This window comes from Stegodyphus dumicola, chromosome X2, assembly GCF_044657685.1.
Source record: "Stegodyphus dumicola isolate Sdum_Otavi_A_Nest chromosome X2, ASM4465768v1".
Taxonomy (NCBI): Eukaryota; Metazoa; Arthropoda; class Arachnida; order Araneae; family Eresidae; genus Stegodyphus; species Stegodyphus dumicola.
In genome coordinates this window covers 25,559,003-25,584,918 of record NC_140781.1, presented here as the reverse complement: position 1 = coordinate 25,584,918, position 25,916 = coordinate 25,559,003, and the positions used below count along the sequence as shown (strand labels likewise).

Here is a 25,916-nt window from a genome sequence, read left to right as displayed (position 1 = left end):
AAATTCCAGTTTAAAAATTCTGCTGTGTATGAAATAATTCAAAACAAGGATTGACACGCAGTCCTACATTGCATATTTCGCACTCAAAATACGTTGTTCGCTTACGCTTTTCCTTGGTTTTAACGCACACAACGCATCTTCTCTTACCTTTATTACCTCCTCCGTCAACGTAAATTTTTGGAAACTGTCTTCCAGTTAGATGGAAAGGTGGAATGTCCGGTGATTTTGGGCAATTTTTTAAGTTTTTAAGTAAGGGCTCTTAGCCATGGCTAGCGGAATGAAATTGAATATAACCCCAACACATGTCACAAAACTTCAAAAGACACTCAGAAATATTTCATCCTCAAACACTGTGTGAAATCAGGTTTATATTAGAAAACTTCCTGTTTTTCTAAATCGAAAACAGCATCCATGATTACCAGAAAGTGATCAAGGAAAGACCCTCCCACTGGTGGGATATGCATTACTGATCACGTCAATATATACATTATATATAATTACATTATATGTAAAGTAAATACATAATAATTTATTTGCTAAAGAAATATTGATTATATTATCTCCTAAGATTAATTTTAGTAGAATTATCTCTTTATGACTTATTAAATCGAGTAAGAAACACAAAAACGCTGGCTCTTTCCTGAGAAATGCGAGCAAGATGCATTACGCATTGAGAAAGCTGATAGTCTTTCCCCTTCTGAATAATTTTGTAATGTTACTTTTTAATTAACCAAAAAAGCTTATGTTAAGTTTCAGAATAAATACGAAAAAAAAAAAAAAGAAAGAAAGAAAGAAAGAAAATCCTAACGAAATAAACAAAAACACCCTTTGATTCACAGGCGCACTTAGAAAGAGCCTTGATTTCCAGTTTGTTTATTTCAATAAATCTCTGAAAACCAGAAGCACAAAACAGAAACTAATGCCAGTACATGAAGGTCAAAAGCCGTATGAATCAATCCATGTGAAAACAATTACCACTTAGCTCCATTTACTGACTTTTAAAAATTAAAATAAATCATTCCTGTTTAATGCCACGTATACACGACGCTGGGCTCGTAGGAGCAGAATTGTTGCGTCGCGTATACAGGACGATGGGCTGGTAGGAGTGGAATCGTTGCACCGCATATACCCGACGCTGGTCCTGAACGCGTTAATGGCCACGATATGGTCAACTAAATATGGTCAAAAAACATTAATATACTGAAATATTTACCTACGGGAAGTCTGTACTGTTGTTGTTGTTTTGTCCATGTATTTTATGGAAAAATGATTGCCAGGAAAACAAACAAAACAGTAGAAACTAACAAAAACATTTTTACAAAGCATAAAAACAAAGTGGGTTGAATACTAATTGTTCACTAAATAAAGAGGCAATTCCAATTCTTTCAGAATTCCACAGGCATGACTGGCGTAACTTTAGCGAGATCTCCCCTAACTTTCATGGTTCTATAACAGACAGCATTTATGGTTGATGGGATAATATGTAAATACTGAAAGAAAAAAAAAAAAAAAAGATGAGAAACTACTGAAACAAAGATAGATTTGTAAAGATCAGAGCCAGATTTACACTTGATAAGGCCCTAAGCTACTCGAGATATGGTTCCCTTTATAAGTCTGTTATTATATACTTTAATATTATTTATGCTATATTTTAATTTTGGGGGGGCCACCAAGAAATTGGGAGCCTTAAGCTATAGCTTGTGTAGCTTATACGTAAATCCGGCCCTGGTAAAGATATAAACAAAAAACAAAAAAAAATTCTGCTCCAAATCTGGTAATGAGTTCATAACTTTTCACTGTAGCTGCGGATAACTTAATAATGGTAACTTAAAATATTCTAATGTACTAGTAATAATCACTTAAAAGATTCCAAATTCATCAAACTGAATAAATTACTTAGTTCTAAATAGAGGTGGTAGATCAGCATTGCCATGTCCATTTTTCTCTTGCTCAAAGATACTGAAATATCAAAACTTTTTTTATAAAGCAAAGTTTACCTGAAAGATGCATATGATATAAGAGTGATGCCATACAGTCTTCCTCTGTATCATCTTAAAAGTTTCTGCATGTATTTACAACAGATTTACTTTAAATCTCATATTTTTTATAAAAGTTTTATTATTAGCTTCTCAAAAATGTGTAAATATTTTCAATTAGTGATAAATTTCAGTCTGTTCCCAAAAAAAAAAAAAAAAAAAAAAAATTGTCCAGAAATACCACACGGTTGCTTTGCTCAAGCAAAATTACTTACAAATTCAATTTATACCCAAAGTGTGATAGGTAAAATATAGTTCTACTACCCTTATCAATTATAAAATTCCAAAGCTTGCTTCTTTTGTTCACTATCCTCTTGGATCCAAAATACAATCATATGGTGATGATGAAAGTACGGTATGGATTGAAAATTTCCTTTTGTAAATTCATTCAGACTGTTATATACGTTTTAATTTTTTTTTTTTTTTTTTCCTGATTACACAATATTATATTCCTAATTCAAATACAGAAACAAACGTCAACACTTCAAAAAACAGGAATTCTTTTAAGTTCAATTTTATTCAACAGTAAGTATTATTTTCCTTTAAAAAGAAATGCAAAATACTTGCAAGGCCTTGTTATATTTTTTTAAAATTGTTAATGACAAACTATTCTTCAATATTTTAAATTATTCAAAATTTTCAAATTATAACTGCTTACTCTGGCACTGTTTATGAAAGCCCCTTTTTTCACATTCTGATTTTTATTCAGTCAGCTTCAGGATTTGAACTGAGGCATTCCCGAATGGAAGTAGCCTCCACTAAATACCATATTAGTGGAGAACCACAATCTGAGCATAAAAGATAAGAAGTTTCAGAATGTTTATAACTGAAACTTTGTTTAAAAAATAGTACCTTTCTGTTAATGGGGTGCCAGTCAACAAATGTATGCTAAAGCACCAAATGTTGTAGCCTATTTATACCAAGCAATGAAAAGCTGTGTAATGTGCTGTGATAAGGTTATTTAAACATTACCTACATACAGCAATAGTTCTGGGTACTTAAAACATATTATCCCATCAACTGTGAAACCTGGTTACCATCAAAACATGAAAATTGGTGGATATCAAGGCAAAGTTGCATCAATCAGTTCTACAAAATTCTGAAGGAACTGACAGCTCCGTCATTAATAAACAATCAGCAGTCAACATGCTTTGCGAAAAGGCTCTCATGGATTGCTACTATTTTGTTATGACATTTTATTTTACTGGAAGTTTGTTTTGAAAACTGTGAGTACAGACTTTTCCGTAGATAATTGTTCCAATCCTTGACGGTTCATATTCAGTTGATTATATCATGCCCACAGACGCATGTCTTTTTTATGGCAAAATCACGTAACTTTGAAAACAATCTACTGCTTGCTTTCTATAGAAGAGAGATCTCAAATTGTAATAATTCTTTTAAGAAAAAATACAGACTAACACTAGAATTAATTTATATCCCTGTTTATGCATATAAAACAAGGCTTATCAAGAATCAGTCGTGGTTGCAAACAAAAGCTCAGATTGTTCTCAAGCCATGCTTACCGATAATTGATGCTAAATTGAGGTGCTTGGCTGCAGTTTTACAATTGATAGGACATACATAAGTATCCATTTTCATTCTATAGCTCTGTTTTCACTTTAAAAAAATCTAAGAATTCCATAAATTTCACACCATGCACAGTCTTGGCCCTACACAGATTAAACATTATACAGTACAAAGTCCGTAATCTGGACATCCGTTATCCGGAATGATCTATAATCTGGACCTCAAAGCCACAAACTTTTTTTTTATGCTTTACGCATGCGAGTAATGCGTTTACGCATGCGTGTTGTATAACGGACGGTATAAGCTAGACTAAAATTATCTTTACTGATTCTAAGGCATTTCAGTTAATGTTGCAGATTGCACTGTTCCTTAACCTTCTAATTGGATCCCGCTTATTACTTTTTGCAGACTGTTAGAGCAATTTTATAAAAAATTAAGCTTGAACTTTAGATTATGTCAAAAAGAGTTTCCAATTCTGGAGCTGCCATACCGCTTTCGATAGTGAAGCAAGTGACAGAGAGGTTATTGAAAACGAAAATTTCAATTGACAAGTTAGTTGGTATTCTCGTTACAGCAATTACAGGACTTGAACAGTGGAATTTTGTAACTGAACAAGAAATTGTATCTATTTAAGGAATTAAAGAGAAAGTATTAGCACATAAAACGAAGCAACTTAAACAATTTATATTGAAAGAAACGTTTAATAAAGTAAACAAATAAATATTAAGCTTTTTTTTTTTTTTTTTTTTGTAAATTTTGATACCCATTAAATCATAACTGCTCTTTATTTCATAAATTACGGTTTCATATTTTTAATTGTATAATATCTGCATGCCATCTTACCAGATTTAAATTGATGATCTATAATCCGGAAAAACCCCTAATCCGGAATCAGCGAAGTCTCAATAAGTCTGGATTACGGACTTAGTACTGTATATATTATACACGAAACAGTTATTCCTTTTACGAAGCTTTATGTATCTCTAGGAGTGCCACCATCAAGTCAAATTTCATACCAACACGGGTTTGACACTGACTGGTGACCCATTAACTCTTTCGCATCGAAGTCGCCCCAAACGCCTGAGCATTGACATCGGCTGGACGCACGAAATGCCTGAATAATTTCCTACCTAGTGCTTTCCCCCATCACATTACTGCATTACTCATTGCTTTCGGTTGTTGTTAAATGGCATGTCAATCATTCTTTTGAAGCTACTAAAAGTAGTTCTATTATTTTAATGCCCCTTCTTTTTTCTTTGTTTACTGTCAGTGTTTATCTTTTGATGTCCAAAGTTGCAATCCCGTCCCAAGGGGGAACTTCACACAGAGTGAAAGAAGTTTTCGCTTTACTTTAGTAGGTTATTGTTAGCGCTGTAGTATTCAATTTGTCATGGGGGAAGGAAAAGCATTCCAGGAGAAATTCTTAGACACAGCGTTTTCGATGTTTGGGGAAGAGAGATTTTGCCCTCTCTCGATGCGAAAGAGTTAACAGACGAGTATCAACATAGAAACATATTTTTTATTTTCTTAATATATGGATATCTATCTCATGATTAGATATAAATCAAGAAGCATTAGCTCTTAAGTTAATAGAACAGCAATAATCTGTGCTGTAAAACAATTCTGGTGTCACACACATCTTATGCAGTCATTCCTAAACTAAATACATTAGATCACACTCACATCTACAGAAAACGTAATGAGCTACTAGTTTCCTCAAAGCATATTTATAGTTTAATAAAATTATGCCATATTTAATTAAATACTATTAACATGCTAAAGGGCCATGTGATGTGATCTTCAGCATGGTATTTTATTAATCAATAACTCATAATTTGAAACTTACACAATGCTCCTCTTTACATGGTAAAGGCAATCATTTATGCCTTCATTTACCCATTTTCAACTAATTAAAATGTTTTAACTACAGTACAAAGTCCGAGATCCGGACGTCTAATATTCAGAATGATTTTAAATTCCAAACCTCAATTACACAACAATTTTTTTTTTTTTTTTTTTTTATGCTTTACATATGCACATTTGATTTTTTCCCCCATAAGAAAATGTGGAGAATCCCGGTTCTTAATTTCACTTCAACACTAAATAAAATACCTCATTACTGAAAAAACAATAATTTTAGCATAAATTTTTGTGTTCAATAATTTGGCTCCGTATTTGCTTGGCATACCTCTCAAACCAAAGCATTCTACATAGAAACATCATTCATTTTACAACTACAGTCAAAAGTTGTTAATCCGGACGCCCATAATCCGGAATGATCTATAATCCGGACCTCAAAGCTACAAACTTTCTGCGCATGCGTTAACGCATAATACCATGCGTGTAATATTTTTACGCATGCACGTAATTTTTATTTTTTATTATAATAAAATTTACGCATGCATACTTTAGATCATAATTGTTCTTTATTTCATAAATTACGGTTTCATATTTTTAATTTTATAATTTCTGCATGCCATCTTACCAGATTTAAACTGATGATCTATAATCCGGAAAAATCGATAATCCAGAATTGCCGAAGTCCCGACGAGTCCGGATTAAAGACTTTTGACTGTACTAATATTTTATATCCCTGAAGCCAACTTAGCAAAGCATTATTTATTATATTTTGCTTTCATCATTGTATGTTTATCAACACATGACAACTTGAGTAATGACTCATGCAGCAATGCCTAAACAATTTTTTGGTAAAAGTATATTTTAGGGTACTCCTTGACGAAACTGTGCGATTTTTGGCGGTGCATGGATACAGAGTTTGTGCAATTCTTTGAGTTATTATTTTGGCCTGCGCAGCAGCGATTTTTTTGCGCAAAAATTGCCGCTACACATGCCAAAATAACAAAAATTGCACAAACTCGGTATCCATGTACACATCGACCTATTTTCACTTTAAAAAAAAATCCCCGAATTGTACAAAAATGGCATTGTGCACTCCCTTGACTTTATTCAAGTACACATCAACTTATTTTCACTTAAAAAAACATCAGAGAATTGCACAAACTATGCTTTACGCACTTCCTTGAGTTTCTCGATGTACACATCGATATATTTTCACTTAAAATGTCAAAGACGCACCCAATTCTACAGTAGAGGTAAACAAAAAATACATAATCTCAATAAACTACATTTTAAACGAAACAATAAAAAACACAAAAAAAGAAAAAAAACCTGTTATGTATTTTAGCACTACACCAAGCAAATAATATCCCCTTACCTTATTTAGAAATTCGTTCGTCTTCAGTCTGTGGCACAAAAAATTCCTTAACAGCATCCAAAAACGGTTAATCTTCGAATTATGGTAACTTGACGATTTTTTGGCGAAATTTTGGCGACCAACCCTGCTACAGCAACCTGCTAGTTTTTTTTTTTTTTTTGACGCCATTTTGTTTTCATGAAGTAAAGGATTCCCTCCCCCTCAACATTTTTTTCCAACAATCTGCTAGCTGAATTACACTTATGCTAGAACTTTTATGGAACAAAAGTGCTTAATCATGACGAAGATTAGGTGCAAAATTGGGAGAAAGTGCAGAATCGCTTTCTCCCAAAAAATTCTTAAAATTCTTAAAAATGCAATTCTTAAAAACGCGGCACTACTTGCCGCGTTTTTAAGAATTGCACATACACAGTATCCATGTACACGTCGACCTATTTTCACTTAAAAAACATCCCAGAATTGCACAAAAATGGCATTGCGCACACTCTTGACTTAATCCATGTACACTGCTAAAGTCCTAGATAATAACCTTTATCGCCTTACCAAAATGTCGCCAGACTACCTGTTACCATATTCCAAAGATTAGCCGAAGTGGTACAACTCTGATAAACGCCCTAATTTCACCTAATGTGGCGATATGTGTTTTGTGCTGGTTTTTGGCGCGATTGCGTGTTGTTTGGCAACCATGTCGACGTTGAAAAATCTTTTGGTGGAGTAGTTTAATTGCTAGTTGGTTCGTGTCGCGTGTTTTTGAAATGGCCTATGTTGCGATGAAAGACATGGTGGGAAGGTTTCAGCAGCGTATTTCAGATTGTGTGCAGAGTAAATTTAGTATGAAAAGGTACGATGTTGGAGTTGTTAATGAGTCTTTTGTTCACGGATGTATTTATGGGGATCGTAGTGTATTTTTGGAATTTCTGTGGGAGTCAGGACTTTTAAAACGGAGTTTGACGTGTCCGAAATGCGGAGCTGATATGAGAACTTGGACGAAAAATGGTGTTTCTGATAGACTTGAGTGGGTTTGCAGTAAAATTGTTGCTAATAAAGTATGTGGGTGTCAGCGGAGTTTAAGGTTTGGATCTTGGTTTTCGTGTAGTAAGTTAACGTTGGAGGAAGTTTTTATTGTTACTTTCGAAATTTTGAATCGTAGGAAGCCTTGTGACATAGCAAAATCATGGAAGTTTTCTTCACAGACATTGTGTGACTGGCGAAATTTTATTAACGAATGTATTTTGGACTTTGTATGCTCTGTATCTGAGAAGATAGGGGGAAAGATATTTCTGCTTTTAAAAGAAGCTTTCATTATGGTAAGTGCATCTTATTTTATTGTTTTTATTTTGTAGAATGTTATATTCATTGTTTTTTGTATGAATTTCTGTTTTTATTGTTGTTTTTTGAATTGTCTGAAATTTATTTTAGTTTATTTTCTTGATTTGTTTTTAGTGTAGATTGTGCAATTCGTAGATGTTTTTTAAAGTTGAAACAGAGCGCTGTGTACATGGTATTCTTTGAAATTTATTGTTGTTATGTTAATTTATTAAAGCGAGGTGTGCATAGTTCGTAGATTCGTTTGTTGCCTACAGTGTGCCATTCGTAGATGTTTTTTTAAGTTAAAACATGTCGCTGTGTACGTGGATTCTTGTCAAATATTTTTGGTTAGAAACTTTACGTTTTTGCTATCTAAATTTTTTGGGTACTTCTCCGTTTCGCCGGCGCAAATCTCGCCAAGCAGACTTTGTTGGCGACAACATACAGTATACACATAAAAAATGTTAACAAATGTTAGTTCTAAGAATTTTTTATTTTGAAGGCATAAGCATTTTAATATGGTTTAAAATTTTGTAAAAAGCCAATAAATACATTTTTAAAAAGACATTAATTTAAGAATTTACTATGCTATCATGGTTCAACATCCTGATTCACCGGTTCATATCACGTGACCCCAAGTGATCTCACGTAAACTACGCTACAAAAATCTAATTCTCTCAGTAATTATCTACACTCATTTCAAGTTAGATATTAATTTGGAATACAAGTTTAAATGCAAGAATTATTTCAATTTATACGATTAGCTTACTCATAAATTATATAAAACCGCAGTGCTTTACTTCGCTAGTGCATTCGCATTAGAATGGACAAATTAAACCCTTCATTTTGTCTTTTCTATATTTTCGCCTTCGGGTGAGAAGTGTGATTGCATCCTAATTGACTTAATTGCCGCGAATGGTATTAGGGCATAAAATTTAATTATCTTTGTAAGTATTCTATGTAATTGTATGCCAGTATTGAAAAAAAAAAATCAATCTGGTAAGAAATGGCTGCGACTTGTTTTGAAAATAAAGCATTAAAGGTTACAAGCAAAGATATTCCGTTTGGCATCGGTTGTACCATTATTGGCAACTTTATCGTTTGCGCCGGCAAAACAGAAAAGTACCATTTTTTGTTTTTGTTTTGGATTTTTCGCTTAAATCGTGTGTTCAAAACGTAGTTTTTGCATGTGCGAAAACCGTGTTTTTGGAGACATTTTAGGCTTAAAGTTCAAAATGTAGACAAAAAATTTAGGTTGATCTTTACATTATAGTAACTTGGCGTTTTTTTGGCGACCAACTCTCCTACAGCAACCCTCTATTTTTTTTTTTTCCCACCGCCATTTTGTCTTCACGAAGTAAAGACATGTTTCTTTTCTTTTTATCTACTGAACACTTCTTCCAACAATCTACTAGCCGAATTACACTTATGCTAGAAATTTTATCTAACAAAACTGCTTAATCATGACAAATATTCACTGCAAAATTGGGAAAAAGTGCACAATACCATACTCCTTACGCGTTTTTCAAAATAACACATACACATAAACCATGTACACGCCGACTTATTTTTACTTAAAAAAACATCCCAGAATTGCACAAAAATGGCATTGCGCATACTCTTCACTATACCCATGTACACTGCTTTTTTCTCATAAATTAGAAAAATTTCACGAAAATACATGACAATTTTCTCAATCTTTAAACCCGGTAAAAAGAACATATATGAAATTACCTCATCGCGAAAAAGTATTTACCCTTTCCAAATATGAACATTTCCACATATAAAATAAATAAAATATCCAAAAACTTTTACCTCTAAATCATCTATTACATTATACACGTCACCAACAAATTCATACTGCAAGCATTACAAATACTTAGTATCAAATATTTAAATTATTTCCATGCACGTTTACTTCAACTAAAACGTATACCAAATTCCTACAAACATAAAATTCACAAAATAAGTATCATTTAATTAAAATATAATTAAATTCAAAAACACTACTTAAAATATAAATGAGCACATGCATTAAATTAATACATACATTAAATTAATACCCATTTCAAATTCACTTTAGTTACAGCCATGGTATCCAAAAATTCACGAACACTGTTTCACACAACACAGAATAAAGCCAAATACAAAATTTCCAGATTTTTTCCCGATTTCTCCCCTTTTCCGATTAAAGAACCGTAATTCGTCCATTAATATCACATGACATATCCCATGATCTCTCATTTCCCTCACACAAAATAATGCGTAATCGGAACTGAGTACTGCTCACATTATTACCAAAGTCCCAGGTAGTAACCTTTATCGCCTCCAAAATTTTGCCAAACTACCAGTTACCATATTGTAAAGATCAACGAAAATTTAGATAGTAATATGGCAGCATGATGTTTCTCGCCAAAAATATTTGGCAAGAAATTTGACGACTTGAGGGCGCATATCAGAGTAGTTCCGCCGAAGTTTCTGTACGATTTGGAATGAAAGGAGAAACATGCATTAATGACTGTTGTGTAAATAGTTTGGTTTTGGTTTATTTAATTATGGCAAAGCAAGGGGTAATCTTTAGAATATGGTAACAGGTACTTTGGCGACATTTTGGTAAGGCGATAAAGGTTACTAACTAGGACTACTTTTTAAGTGAAAATAGGTCGATGTGTACATAGATAAAGAGTGTGCACAATGCCATTTTTGTGCAATTCTGAGATTTTTTTTTAAGTGAAAATAGGTCGACATGTACATGGATACCGTGTATGTGCAATCCTTAAAAACGCAGCAAGCAGTTTACGATTCTGCACTTTCTCCCAATTTCGCACCTAATCTTGGTCATGATTAAGCATTTTTGTTCCATAAAAGTTCTAGTATAAGCGTAATTCGGCTAGCAGATTGTTGGAAAAAATGTTGAGTAAAAAAAAAAAAAAATGCCTTTACTTTGTGAAAAAAAAATGGCGTCCAAAACAAAACTAGCAGGTTGCTGTAGCAGGGTTGGTCGCCAAAAAATCGCCAAGTTACCATAATGTAAAGATTCACCGAAACTTCAAATTAATCCTACTATATTCAGCCATTGTACCATCTAAACAATGAAACAAGCAATATACTTTCTCAGCAACACACCACAAAAGCCTTTACAAAACATCGCAAGATTAAAAATTTCCCAGAATAACGCAAACGATTACGTCATAATAGGGTTTCTATAACATTCAACTACTCAGGTTACCATAAATGATATAACAACGTGGCGATATACGAAACAACAACTTGGTGATACATGAAACAACAACTTGGTGATACATGAAACAACAACTTTGCATTAATACAAGGGGTACCTTAAAGTCAACTCTAACCAATTTTTTTATTGCCATTGACAGATAGAATGCTAATGGCTCACGCCAAAATATTTCATGAAGAAATGAACTTAAAAACTGAGTGTACATATTTGACAGATTGGTTGACTAAATTTTAAAATTGCCATCGTATGCAATTAAAAATTTGAAACTACTCTTATATACACCCTCAGGCCGCCAAATTTCTCGCCAACACGGTGCCATATTATTATCTAAATGTTTTGGCTACATTTTGAACTTTTAGCCTAAAATGTCTCCAAAAACGCAGTTTTCGCACAGGCAAAAACCATGTTTTGAACACACAATTTAAGCTAAAAATCCGAAACAAAATCAAAACATTTAGATAGCAAAAACGTAGTTTATAACCAAAAATATTTGACACGAATCCATGTACCCAGCTATATGTTTTAAAAAAAAATGCTTCTGGATTTTAAAAAAAAATCTACAAATTGCACAATCTAGGCAGCGAAAGAATCTATGAACTACGCACACCTCGCTTCAATAAATAGTGAAACATTATCTCCAGCACAGATTTACAATAATGATGAAAGTTGTCTTTTCTGGCAATATGTATCGGGAAATATCTTAGCAAACTCTACAGAAAAGGCTCCAACTGGTGTCAAAGATTCCAAAGCTAGACTAACAATTTTAGCATTCGCAAATGCTGCAGGAATGCACAAGTGTAAGCTTTACGTAATCAGGAAAAATACACGACCTCAAACATTTAAAGGAGTAAATATTTTCTTGTTATATATCACGCAAATAAAGCAGCCCGAATGACACAAGCATTAATGTATGATTGCTTTGAAAATCATTTCATATCCGAGGCTCAATAAAAATTGAATTCGGTTCGTTTACCTGATGCAAAAATTCTCCTGATTGTAGATAACTGTTCGGCTCATATTTCATTTAAAGTTTTAATGAAAGATAATGCATCTGTGTTATTCTTTCCTCAAAACTGTCCCTTCCAAACTTGTTGTTGTCGTGTCCACATTACATGGAAGAATGGTTGCCAGAGCCTACTCCAAAGAGAGGTTGGACTTCTACTTTCCACCCCAATTTTGAAAGATCAAACCATATGAGAGGACTTATGTCCCTATATGTAGAGTGCCTCCATGCCACGAGGACACTATACATTTACAAACATCTATGTCTTCTCCAGGATTCGGACCCAAGCCCTTCGTTACCACAGTATGCTCCCCTAACCACCATACCGTCTCGGCTACAAAAGTGTTCTTTTACATATAGCTTTAGAAAGCTTAAGTATTTTTTGTAGATAAATTTCCATATTTTGAAAACGTTACATGTACTTTTATTAAAAAACAAACCAACTGATCTTATGATGACCATAATGATGACTAGCACTTATATTTCGTATTTTCTAACAAAATATACATGCACTATAGTAATAAAATAAATGCTGCATATATTACACAAATACAACAAACAGAATAAGACAGTGCTTGAGGAATGTATTATGTTCATAACAAAGAAAATAGTGTTTTGGGCTTAGTTTCAATGTTTACTAAAACTATTTTACTTGCACCTTCATTAAAAGCTCTCAAAATCATTTATACACATAGTGTACGTTTATCCATAAGAATAAGATCATAAACTAACACTGGGAACTCTATGATTATTATGCAACAATGCATCTGACAAATTTTATAACTGAATTTACACGAATTTTTTTCGATTTTCCTGCATGCACTTTATTGAAAAACCTATCCATCAGCTATTTAAATTGCCCCTTTGCCTTACACTTACACGCAGCAATGCATATATTTAAGAAATATATTCTTCTATAATAATTTTCGTTTAATTATGTAAATTTAACTAGCATTGAATATGAGAATCATCAGAGCAGAAGGGATGACAGGACGGTTTTTACTGCTAATTAGTTAATCATGAAATTGGTACACATATAAAAAAACCGAAAATTTAACATACTTTTAGTACCATATTTTAAACATAACAATAATTCTCAAATGACATACTAAAGGTATGAAACATAAACATGAATATAAGCAGGTATCTACATCCAAAACACATGAAATTGAATGTAAAACTGAAACGAAAGGAAAACTTCTACACAATTTTGTCACGATATGACGATTTATACACATGGTCAGGCAAAAGAAGTTCACAATGACAATGACAGTTCTTTCTAATATCATTATTCTTACCTGAAATTCTGGCTTTCACACAAAAAACCTCACTACTTGCTCTCTCACCGGCGATCGCTAGACACAACTTAGACGGCACACGGTCAAGATATTGGCCAAGTTCCAAGCAGGTAAAGCCCAATATTCAGGGGTGGACGTGATATGATAAACGGAGTATAAAATTAATCCAGCCTGTGAATGTATAATGCTCTGTAAATTTCATGCAACATTATTTACTATCCTAGGTATGTATTACCTAACTTAATTTAAGAACAAATTGTTCAACTATTGTTTGCACTATCTTTATCTACCGTTGTTTTTTTTCTATTAGAAAACGCTAAGTTTTGTAAAAACGTATCAAGAGTCTTGGGTGAGTATATGAAATTGGATGGAAGTGGGTAGATCCTCAAGTTAATGTGTATATTACGCAATTTCAGATGCGAGTTTCAGTAAGGAAGGGTAAAATAAACTCTAGATTAGGCTCCTTTCATATTTTTACAAGCCCTCAACTTAATATGTTTGAAGAAATTTATATCCATTACTTTAAGAAATAATTGCATAACTCTTAAATCGCTGGTATAAGGACTATGTGTTGAAAATAAATGCTCTTTAGCGGCAGAGAATTGTAAAGAATCAATTATAGATCTTTCCTATATTTGAATAAAAACACCTGAACACTTAGACATCATATTTTAAACTTACTTCCTGCAATCCATTGCCAAATGCATTTCTTTACCGAATTTGTGACTTTAAAGTTTAAAATGGCAATTAAATTACGGTGGTAAATGATATTATCGTTGTTTTTAATGTTTTTTTTTTTTTTTTTTTTTTTTTTTTTTTTTTTTTTTTTTGTAACGTGTTTTGCACTACTTATAAATAATTCCTTACAAGTGTTTCACGATTAAAATTAAAGAAGAGGAGTTGGTTTCCGTACGTTCAGAAACTACTTCCCCCCCCAATGGCAGATTGTGAACAATTACAAATGTAATCCAGTCCATTAATCTATATAAGGCCGGATGTGGTGGTCTCTTTATTATAGAAGCACCTAATAGGTGGGCCACCATCGCCTTTCCTATGAAGGGGCGGACAGTTACAACCATGCCTTCTCCGGGATTCGAACCCAGGCCCTTCGGCATCGCAGTCAGATTCCCTGACCACTAGACCGACTGGGCGGCCGTTCAGAAACTACTTGATAATAGAGAAAAGCGACTTCTTTAAGGAAGCCAAGGAGAGAAATCTTTAATTCAATGGGCTGTAGGCGAAGCGGAAAAAAATGTTTTCCATAAACTCGCAGTTTTACTGTCAATGGATGTACTTAATTGTGATAACAGTAGCCAAAGATTGTGGAACAAAGAAATAAGTGGAAAAGGAAAGGTGGTGACATGGAACCAAGAAATATAAATAATCCAAATCGTCAAAATCATTTTTATCTTCAAAAACCTATGAATATTCCTCCCCCTTTCTTTTAAATGTATGCAAAGGAACAATCTCAAATAATATTCCATCGAGCGGCAGCTTAAGCTGCTATCACACGTCGGTTTGTTTCGGAAGAACAACTGTTTCGAACAATTTTTCTGCTTTGTCATAACACCCAATCACCATAGTTCGCTTTGGGGTTAACACAGGGGAAACTGGTTCCCCGTCACAAACAAGCTGGTAGCAGATTGGTTGAAAACGCACGTCTTTCTTTCAGTAGTAAACCAGGCAGAAAAATTGTCCGAAACAGTTGTTCGTGTGAAATAAACGCCGTGTGATATGGGTGTGAATGACTCGCTTTTCCCAGTCGTAGGGAGTCGTACGACAGCTTCGTTGGGAACCAGTGAATGACTCGCTTTTATCAATGCCAATGATTTCATATTACGAAGTGCCTATGGTTTAAAACCATTTACCTCCTCATCAGAATTAAATAAAGTGAGCAGAAATAAGAAAATTGCTAAGTTAGTTTACTTATTGCAAGCTAGAAGGAGCCACATATACTCGAGAAAGGTTAGGGATAGAGATAAATATAAACAACTCCCAGTCGTAAAAACCTTTGCGCACGCTTCATGGTGACGTTGGGAACTAAGATTAAAAGGATGTGGTTCACCGTAAGGCTGAAGAAGATTTTAGAGCACGTGAAAAAAACAATTGCATGTAATTAAATCTCATAATTTCGTGGATAACGTTGAGGGTAAAAAATACAGTCAAAAGTCGTTAATTCGGACACCCATAATCCGGAATGATCTATAATCCGGACCTCAAAGCTACAAAATTCGTCGCATTGACGCATGCGCGTAAGACCTTTACGGCTACGAATATGCGTGTGCGCATGCGCATAATACGTGTACGCTTGCGCGTTTAATGTATAACGGACGGTATAAGCTAAGCTAAAATTATCTAATTCAGTTAATGTTGCAGATTGCGTTGTTCCTTAATCTTCGAATTGGATCCGGCTTATTATTTTTTGCAGACTGTTAGAGCAATTTTATAAAAGTAAGCTTGAACTTTCGATTATGTCAAATAGAATTTCCGATATATATTTACTAATATGTAAAGGATCTACAAAGCGAATGTATGTTTCGAAGTCCATTAAACAAAAAGTGGAATTGCTGCAAAAAAGGGATAAAGGCATAGCCTTCGTTACTCTAACAATTCCGAAATCTGTTTATCAATTTCACGCTGCTCTGCGGCGGTGGGGAGGGGGAAACGCCGCAGCGCGCAATGAATTGGAAGTTAATCTGTTAGCACTATCTTTATCTTCAGGGCAGATGTTTTTATTTTATTTGACTTCTAATTCCTTACTAAATGTAGTATTTCATCTAGATGTACTCCCTCTTTGATATGATTTAAATCAAATTCCTCGTCATTATAATTCGCTTCCGACAAAGAAGAAAGTGACACAGAGGTTATTGAAAATGAAAAAATTTCGATTGACAAATTAGTCAGTATTTTCAACACAGCAATTATAGGACTTGAACAGCGGAACTTTCTAACTAAAGAAGAAATTATGTCTGTTTATAGAATTAAAGAGAAAATATTATCACAAAAAACGAAGCAAGTTAAACAACTTACATTGAAAGAAATGTTTAATAAAGTAAACAAATAAATATTAAGCTTTTTTTTGTAAATTTTGATACCCTTTAGATCATAATTATTCTTTATTTCATAAATTACGGTTTCATATTTTTAATTTTATAATTTCTGCATGCCATCTTACCAGATTTAAGCTGATGATCTATAATCCGGAAAAATCGATAAGACTCGCCGGAACGACTTTTGACTGTAAATGTTGAGACGGCGTTAGATAGTGCTAAACAAAGAAGAATTTAAAGCAAAACACAAAAATTAATACCAATCTTGAAAACTATAACATTTAGCCGTGTGAAAAATATCCCTTTAAGAGGTCTTTGTTACTACAAATCTATTTTTTTAATTACGATGATGGTGATGAACCCGTAATAAAAAAATTCTTAAGTTTAATAGAAAAAATGAGTTAAAGGGTGGATGCAAAAGATTCTTGAAGAGCATTTGAGGACAAAGCGTCATAATGCTGTTTGTATAAAACAACACAACACGAACTGATTCAGTGCTTTGGAGAAATTATTCAAAACAGAATTGAGAAAAACACACAACTTCTCAGTTCTACAGTTTGACCACCGACAATGGTATTTCCAAACAGCTATTATTTTGTAATCGGAATTTTCATCAGGCAAAGTATACTATCGAAAAACTGGAATTGGATTCCGAACTGGATTCACAAAAGTAACAAACTTAAGGGGCGAAAAATTTCAAACACAATAATAGAATTAAGATGCAATAACACGCGGAACAAATATTAATTTAGAAGTTAAACAACAAAAATCAGAGTCATATCTTCAAATTTTCACAGGACTAGTTTCGATGGTTTTACCGAACCATCATCCTGAGCTTCAAAAGCGCAAATGAACGAGATAAGATATAATGATTACATAAGATAAGAAAGCATGGACAGGAGATAAGCCACTGGCGCCATCTGTTGATGAAGCCAGAACTAAAACATAATTTCTTTAAAGGCTGAAGGCAAAGATGGATTGGAATTAGGGTCGTTAACTAGAACAGAAAGATATTTTTAAATGTGAAATGCCTCTAGAAAATCCAGTTCACCAATGGAAGATGTTTTTTGAATAATTTGGCAGCAGAAAAATTGAAAGTGGGATTTTCGGACCAACAATATTGGGCAACAGAAGACTTTTGTGTTTCCTTTCCTCTAACATATGCCTCATGTTCCTTAACGCGAAATTTTAAGGCTCGCTTAGTTTGGCCAGTGTAAATTAAGCCACACTGGCAAGGAATTCTGTAAATACCCCAGAAATTCATATCTGGAATTGAGTCCTTGAGTATGGAACTCGGAATTTTATTGATGGAAGAATAAACGACCCGAAAGTTAAATTTCTGCAAAATACGTGCAACCTTATAACTAATTGATGGAAAGAAGTGAATGACAACAGAATTTTTATAATCTCCTAAAACAAGAGTGTGCCTTTTGGTGTGTTGAGATGAGAATTGTTTAACTGCTTCATTAATAATGTTGGGTGAAAGGCCCCTATCAATAGCTATTGCTTTTAAATAATTTAGTTCTTCATCAAGGAATGGTTTGGAGGAGCAAACTTGAAGAGCACGGAAAACATAGGAATAGAACTATTGGCTAACTATTGTTGTTTAACTAACTATTATGGAGGACATGATTTGAAGTGTGGTGGAAGTCAAACCGATGAAGGTTTACGGTAAACCGTAGTACTAAAGTTGGATGTGTTACGTGTGACCAGAATGTCGAGAAACGGAAGAGAATTGCAAGTCTCAAGTTCAGAAGTGAACTGAATAGCAGTATCAGTGGAATTCATTGTTGAAAGAACTTTATTTAAATCATCTTTATTGCCTTCAAACAGGGTAAAAGTATCGTCTACGTAGCGGAACCATACCGGCAAGTTTAAAGTATAAAACAATTTTGATTCATAAATAATGCATGTAGATATCAGCCAGGATGTGACTGAGGGGGCTTCCCATGGCTAATCCCTCAGTTTACTTGTAATATTTATTTTGGAAAACAAAATGCGTTTGTTTCAAACAGAATTGAGTGAGAGAAATTAGCTCATCAATTTGAAAGCAAGAGAAATGAATTCGCGAAGTCTGGTTTCTAGACATCTTAATGCACCCTCCACTGGAACACTGGTGAATAATTTTACATCAAAAGAAACCATGAGTAAATTTCTAAGAGAAATGTTTTTAACCATTTTTACAAATTTATAAATATTTTAAACTTAGATTATATTATAAACTTAGATTTTCAACTCTATTAGACAATAACATTTACACCACAAAAAATTCAATGGAGTTTGTAAAAAAGGTTATAAACATTTCTCTTAGAAATTTACTCATGGTTTCTTTTGATGTAAAATGTAAAACCAAATTAAGAGAGCCTTAAAATTTCGCGTTAAGCAACATGAGGCATATGTTAGAAAAAAGGAAACACAGAAATCTTCTGTTGCCCAATATTGTTGGTCCGAAAATCCCACTTTCAATTTTTTTGCTGCCCAAATTATTCAAAAAACATCTTCCATTGGTGAACTGGATTTTCTAGAGGCATTTCACATTCAAAAATATCTTTCTGTTCTAATTAACGACCCTAATTCCAATCCATCTTTGCTTTCAGCCTTTAAAGAAATTATGTTTTAGTTCTGGTTTCATCAACAAATGGCGCCAGTGGCTTATCTCCTGTCCAGGCTTTCTTATCTAATCATTATATCTTATTTCGTTCATTTGCGCTTTTGCAGCTGAGGATGATGGTTCGGTAAAACCATCAAAACTAGTTCTGTGAAAATTTGAAAATATAACGCTGATTTTTGCTGTTTGACTTCTAAATTAATACAATAATAGAAAGCAGTAGATTTGGATATTGCCTTCTTACGCGGTCAAGGCTACTATGGCCATGCAAACATGAGTGGTGCGTTTAAGGGTGTCCAAGCAAGAATTTTAAATATGCAGGTTTTTGCTTTTTATACCCATTGTGCTAATCATAATGTTAGAACAGATCATTAAAAGCTAAAAATATCTACCTGACATAAGTAAGCTCAAAATAAAATATATTTCAGAAATAATACCTCCTTTTACTCATTCGAGACGTAGAGCAATCCAGATAAAAATTTAAGCTGACATATCTGGGTAGGGTGATGATGACTATCGGAGAATGCTAAAGGCGGTGCTTGGTGTAGAAGTATAAAAACAAACGAGGCTGATTCATTTATCAACAGTTTTATTTTTATAACAATACAGAAAAATTTTTTGCAGGAGTGACTGATGCAAATCATTAAAATAATTAAAATCGTTAGAAGTTGTTATTCTGAAAACTGTACAAATATAGTTTAAAAGACTTCGGCCATAGCATTTTTATTAACATTTATAAAAACTAAGGACAATTTCTTTTTTTTTATAAGGTCACTTATTCTTGGCTTGTTCACTGCTGTTCTCTTTTGACATGTCTATGAAGTTTTGATCAGTTTCACAACAGATAGACTGCATTTAGCTCTGAACAATGAAAGTACTGTGTCCATTATAAGAAACACTGTCAGTGCAATTACAAGTGTAAATAATTTTTAATGAGAATTCGCCTTAAGAACACAATTTTTAAGTAAGAAGATTGGGGAAATTTTATCAGCACAAAAACCATCAAAGGAGTATCGCCGAGATTATGGACGTTAAGTAAGGATTCCTAAAATCACTACTGTTCGACAAAATCGTGTTGATTCGCGCATAACTGATCCTATGGATTTTTTGCAACAAATATATAGTTAGGCTGACTAAATTTTCTTATTTTCGAGCTAGATCTCCGCTTTGATATATAAATAATATGATATGGAAGTTACAAAAAGTATTTTCCAAATTTTACTTTGAATCCGCCTTTCCTAATAGAGGTATTACAGATCTCGCTCGAAACTGTGAATGTGACTTATCTCTAGGTATATACTCCCTTTCTGTAGAGTTTCTTTTGTAGACAAGCTTTGGATAAATAAACACAAAAAAAAACTGACACACCAATGGAAGCTTTGAAATTTTCTTCAGTGTTTCGTAATATACAAAGTATTTTAAAAATGTTTCGTCTTTTACTAATCAAAACTGCCAATGCTAAAAGGTTTTTAGTGCTTTTAAAAGAATAAAGATATTTTTAAGATCTACCATAGGTCAAAAGAGGCTGAATGGTCTGCATATGATAAATGCAAGCAGAGACACGAAACTAAGCTGAAAAGTATCTAGATCTATTTGCAAAGAAATGTGCTATAAAATTGCAATAACAGTTTACTCGAGCCTTTCGAATGAAGTTTGTCTGTGTTCTGTGGATTTTCTAAATGTATTTACTTGTAGTAAGTTACTAAATAAATCCTTAAAAACCGTGACTTTGTGCCACCATACCGATATTGTTGGAGCACCATGCCGCGAGTTGTTGGAGCAACTGTTAAGAAATTTTTCAGATTTATTTCATGACACCCATGATTCACGAATGTGGTGAGTCACAAATGCCTTCTTTCCCATGTAGAGAAAACCCCTGCCGCTACGATAAATTAAAGAAGAATCCATAGAAAAACATATTTCGGAAATGCTGAAAATAAAATAATCCTCCCCTCAAGTAGCCCCTACGCTAGCCCAGTAGTATTATGCAGAAAAAAGTGTAAGCTTACTCGCACAGATTTTAAGGCATGGCGATTCATTGCCGCTACAGAAAATTAAATACTGCAACAAAATATCCTGTTTACTCCTTGCAAATAATTGAAGAGATAATTACGAAAATTAAATCGACAAGCTATGATCACACTAGATCTCACTTCTGGATATTTCCAGATAGTATGAAATCTAAGGACGTGCTATAAACAGCATTTATCACTAAATTAGGGGTATAAGCGTTCTTAGAATGCCTTTTCGCTGTGCGTGTTTCTCGCTATATTTCAAAGAGCAATGGACATTATTTTAAGGCTCGTACTTGGCAAATCAATCAACGTTCACATACGTAGGTACATAAGAAACATGGGTAACACAACTGATGAGAACACTGAGGATTTGAAACAAAATTTTTCGCTTCTAAAGTAAGTAGGTTTAAAAGTGAATGCAGCGAAATGTAAATTCTTGCCCAAAGAACTTCCGTGCCTGGGGTATAAGGTAACAGATTGAAGAATAGAAACGAAAGATTAAAAGAATTCAGCAATAAAAAATTATGCGACGAAGAAATGGTATTATTTTTTGACTTGTTCTAGTATAGAATATTCATTACAGATTTTGCTAATAAGGCAGAGTCCTTATTATATTTGGAAAGAAAAAGGACTAGATTGATTTGGTCGGCTGAGGTGAATACTACTATAGAAATTTTAAATCAGCATTAATGCAAGCTATCGTCTTGAAATATCCTGAAGCGGACGGCAAGTTAGAAATTGCTGCAGATGCATCTGATTTCGTGATAGAAGCTGTCCTTTCGCTCAGATAACCAGTAGCATATTTTAGCGAAACACGTAATCCAACACACAGAAATGATGCTGCTATCGAAAGAAAAACATTAGCAGTCCTGTTGGCTGTTGAGAAACTTAGAGTTTACTTTGGCGAAGAACTTGTCACCGTATACACGAATCACAGTATGTCTGTATTCTGGGAAAAAATTGTCGCCTAAACTCATAAAATAGGTTTTTAATTCCAAGAATAATTTAACATATAAACATACCCAGGAAAAGGAAATACTTGTGGCGGATGTCCTGTCAAGAATTAAAATAGATGGCTGAGGGTAACGAAGTAAAATGTGCTATGTTGACTTCAAATGTTTTAGATTCATGAGAAACAATTGTTTTAGAACTACAAGTAGGGCCCAGAATTTAAAAAAATATTTATGCTTGTTTGAAGCATCCAGATCACTATGAGTATCGTAACATAACTGAAAATAGGAACAGTGCCGCCAACTATAAAATCATTGGAAACCTTCTGTTTTATTCGAAGGGAATAAATAAAAACAATGAATTGCGATCGGTTATCCTAGCGAGCTTAAGATTAAGCATTTTACATGAACTGCAAGATGTGCCACTGTCAGACCATCTCGAAACAAGTAAAGCAGTTTAATGAGTGAGGCAAGCTGTTTGATTTTCACAGCTACAAAGATTTGTAACTGAATATGCCAAGTCCTGTATCACTTGCCAATTGGTTTTTAACGATGTTACTTATAGCCCGACAGGGTACCTAAATAGCATAAAAGCCACATTTCTTAACGATGTTTTAGGAATTGATCCGTTAGACTGGTGTGAAAACTTGAGAATCATGTGAAAATTTAAAAACAGATATTTGCTCGTAATTGTTGATCTTTTTCGAAGTGGGTAGAAATAATTCCCCTCAGAATAGAGTCCACGAAGATCGTCACATATTCATTTTTAAATAAACTTACATTAAAATACGGAACTCCAATAAAAGTAATTTCAGACAATGATTAGCAGTTCGTAAGTCACATTTTTGAGGAAATGTGTACGGGTCTTGACATAAAGCATTCTAAATAGTCCCTTGGCGAATACAGTCAAACATCGTTGAACGGATGATAGAAACGTAGTTAAAATTGTCCACAATTATGCGAAAAATTACTACCAACGCTAGGACAGCTATGTTAAGGAACTTCCCTATACACGAAGATCCGCTAAACACGACATCACTGATGAAAGAGGCTGAACTATCACTTGCGAGGAATTTGATTACTGCATTCGATAAACTGTATTTTCTTGTAAAAAGTCGGAAGAGTTTAAGATGGCAGATTTTCAGAAACTAGTGGATGAGGTAACATGCAACTTAGTATTGCCAGTGAAAAGCAAAACTTTTACTATGATAAGAAAAAGCGTGAGGTCGATTCTAATGTAGAAAAGCGGGTTTTGAAAATTAAGCATTGAATTTCTTTTCCACCAGATGGAAAAATGGGGAAATTCTATAATAAATTCGAAGGCTCATTCTCATTGAAAGATTCGGAGAAACATTGTTGTATTTAAAACGAAAGAATGGTGAATCTGTAAAAGCTAACTTGGAGACAACAGATAGCTTGAAACTGTTGCATAGATGCAATGATAAAGTTTCAGGCAAAAGTGCCGAATTTATTTATTTTTTAAAGCATATCCTTGATTGATGCAACACCGGGGGGAGGGTATAAGCGCCCTACAATTTTATATACACTGCTTACATTTTAAATAATATAACATACAGCCAAGCGAAGAGACGTGGGTTGTTCACGCAGAGTAAGCAGCAAAAGAGAGGGCGTATAACGCAGCTGTAGTATTAATAGCTCGGAAATTTTTTGTTTGAATTCTGAACAGAGACTGAACAAGAGCTAAAGTATTTAAAAGGAGGTTGTATTTAAATTATAATTCGGAATTAAAAAGCCTATTACTAATTAAGTTAGCAATTTTGTTAGTGATTGTCTTTCGTATTTTATGCTTTACGTATTTATATATAAGCCTTGTTAAATCATAATCAAGATAAGGTACTCTACTTAAAAAAAGAAAACTCTGTCGAAAACAAAAAGTTGCAATGACCTTTTCAAATGAAAGTCTGAAACTAGTGTGTGTGTGATTATGGCAAAGCCTCGAGGGCTATCTGCCTAAGGGGAGGGATGCCTTCGTGGAGGACTTTCTAAGGGAAACTGGCTCGTATACACGTTACACATGGGAAAAACCACGAAAACGCCCATGCAGCCAGCCCGTTCGCGGAATTCGAACCTCGGATCGAACTACCAATGTTCAGCGACTTTACCGCTCGGTCGCTGGTGGGCCCTGAAACTAGTGACATTGTTCTCTTGTACACATCATTCTTTTAATTTGTAACTTAATTCCTAGATTTTTAATGACGTTTATTATTCTGCTTTACAGTGCAAGTGTGAGGGTATGTGTGTCAGGTTCGAATATTGATTAAATGTAAATTTTAATAATATTTTTCTGTTAATTATAATATGGGTTATTTATCTTTCCTATGTATTTTCCGACAAGTATCCTTTTCCATAGCAGATAGTTCGTGTTTTGCGATGATTAAACAACCAAACTAAACCTCTTTATTGAGAATTTTTAAGTGCAGTCTGGTTAAGCCCAATTTTGATTTAACCGTGGACATCGTCCTCAATACTGCCACTGTAGTTGAAGATAACTGTTTATTTAATCTGCAGAGATAACTGCAGATTAAAGCAACAGCAATATTCACAATCCTAATACTATGGTTTACACTGTTTAATGCGTGAAAACCCCGGTTTACATGGTTAATGCGTGAAAAAAAGAGCGTCAAGAAAAGAAATTCAAACTTAAAATGGGGTGGCTAAAGAGAACCTAACCCAGTGGGCCAGCTGTTCTGTCGATGGCGTAAAGTACACTAGAAAGAGAGACTCCCAGGCCTGTGCCTTTTTCATGCCCTTGATATTTTTTGCGCCGGAGAAAATTTACATTGGAAATGTTTGGCACATTAAAATAACAAATTATGATATTCTTATTATACGCTATTGAATTAACAAACTGAGAAAGACTAAGGAAATTTATGTTGCTTTACAACCATATTTCTGTAAACCCGGTTCACAATGCAAGAAAAGTCCTTTGAAGTTTCAAAGTGAATCTATGCTCTTGCGTTGAATCTACCTGAATATTATTTCAATCAGTCGTTCTCTCCTTTAAATTAAATCTGTCTCCATGTAATATTTCTTAAAAAAATAAAATAACATTTAAAATAAAATAACATTTTCTCGCCAAAGAAAAAATATACAGCCTTTATTCCATACTCCTTTTACACTTAAGAAAATCAAACATTATTTTTTCTAATCCTTCTTATTGTTGTCATACACAAATTAAAAAGAAAAAAACGCCGTCTAAATTAATAGAAAACAACGACCGTTGAAGCTCGTTCACAAATATAAAAGCACGGAACTCGTAACAACGATTATATTTTTATAAATGTGCTTAACAATACAAGAAAAGTCCTTTGAAGTTTCAAAATCGATGCTAAGTGACAAACGGCCTATAGCCATACGTGAAATACAGGGTGGCCAAAATATGGGTTTTTAAATGAAAATCTTCCGCCACCGCAAATATCATCTGCGCAAACACTTCGCATTGGCTTGTTTAATCTTATTTTCTCAAATGATTTTTTGGCATTTGAAGAAATAGTTTTGCTTTAGAACACTGTGCTGTGAAATTTGTAAAAATATATCGCTATCATTAAGTACAAGGTGTCTGAAATGGAATTGTCACGTTACCAGATTAGAACCATCATTTACTTCCAGATGTGTTGCAAAAAG

The 25,916-nt window shown here is 33.8% G+C and overlaps 1 protein-coding gene across 2 annotated transcripts in view; it reads right to left on the bottom strand.

Moving 5' to 3' along the window:
* Positions 1 to 13,983, bottom strand: part of LOC118195926 (SIN3-HDAC complex-associated factor) — a 69,222-nt gene extending 55,239 nt beyond the window's left edge. The window contains exons 1-2 of one of the 2 annotated variants that reach the window (XM_085809204.1): positions 13,649 to 13,983; positions 1,214 to 1,490 (exon numbers count right to left, since the gene is read on the bottom strand). In XM_085809204.1, coding sequence (XP_085665330.1) covers positions 1,214 to 1,326 — 113 coding nt within the window. In that variant the 5' untranslated portion in view covers positions 1,327 to 1,490; positions 13,649 to 13,983. The remainder of the gene's footprint in view (positions 1 to 1,213; positions 1,491 to 13,648) is intronic. The other variant, XM_035367268.2, reaches the window with a different exon arrangement.
* Positions 13,984 to 25,916: the final 11,933 nt, after the last annotated feature.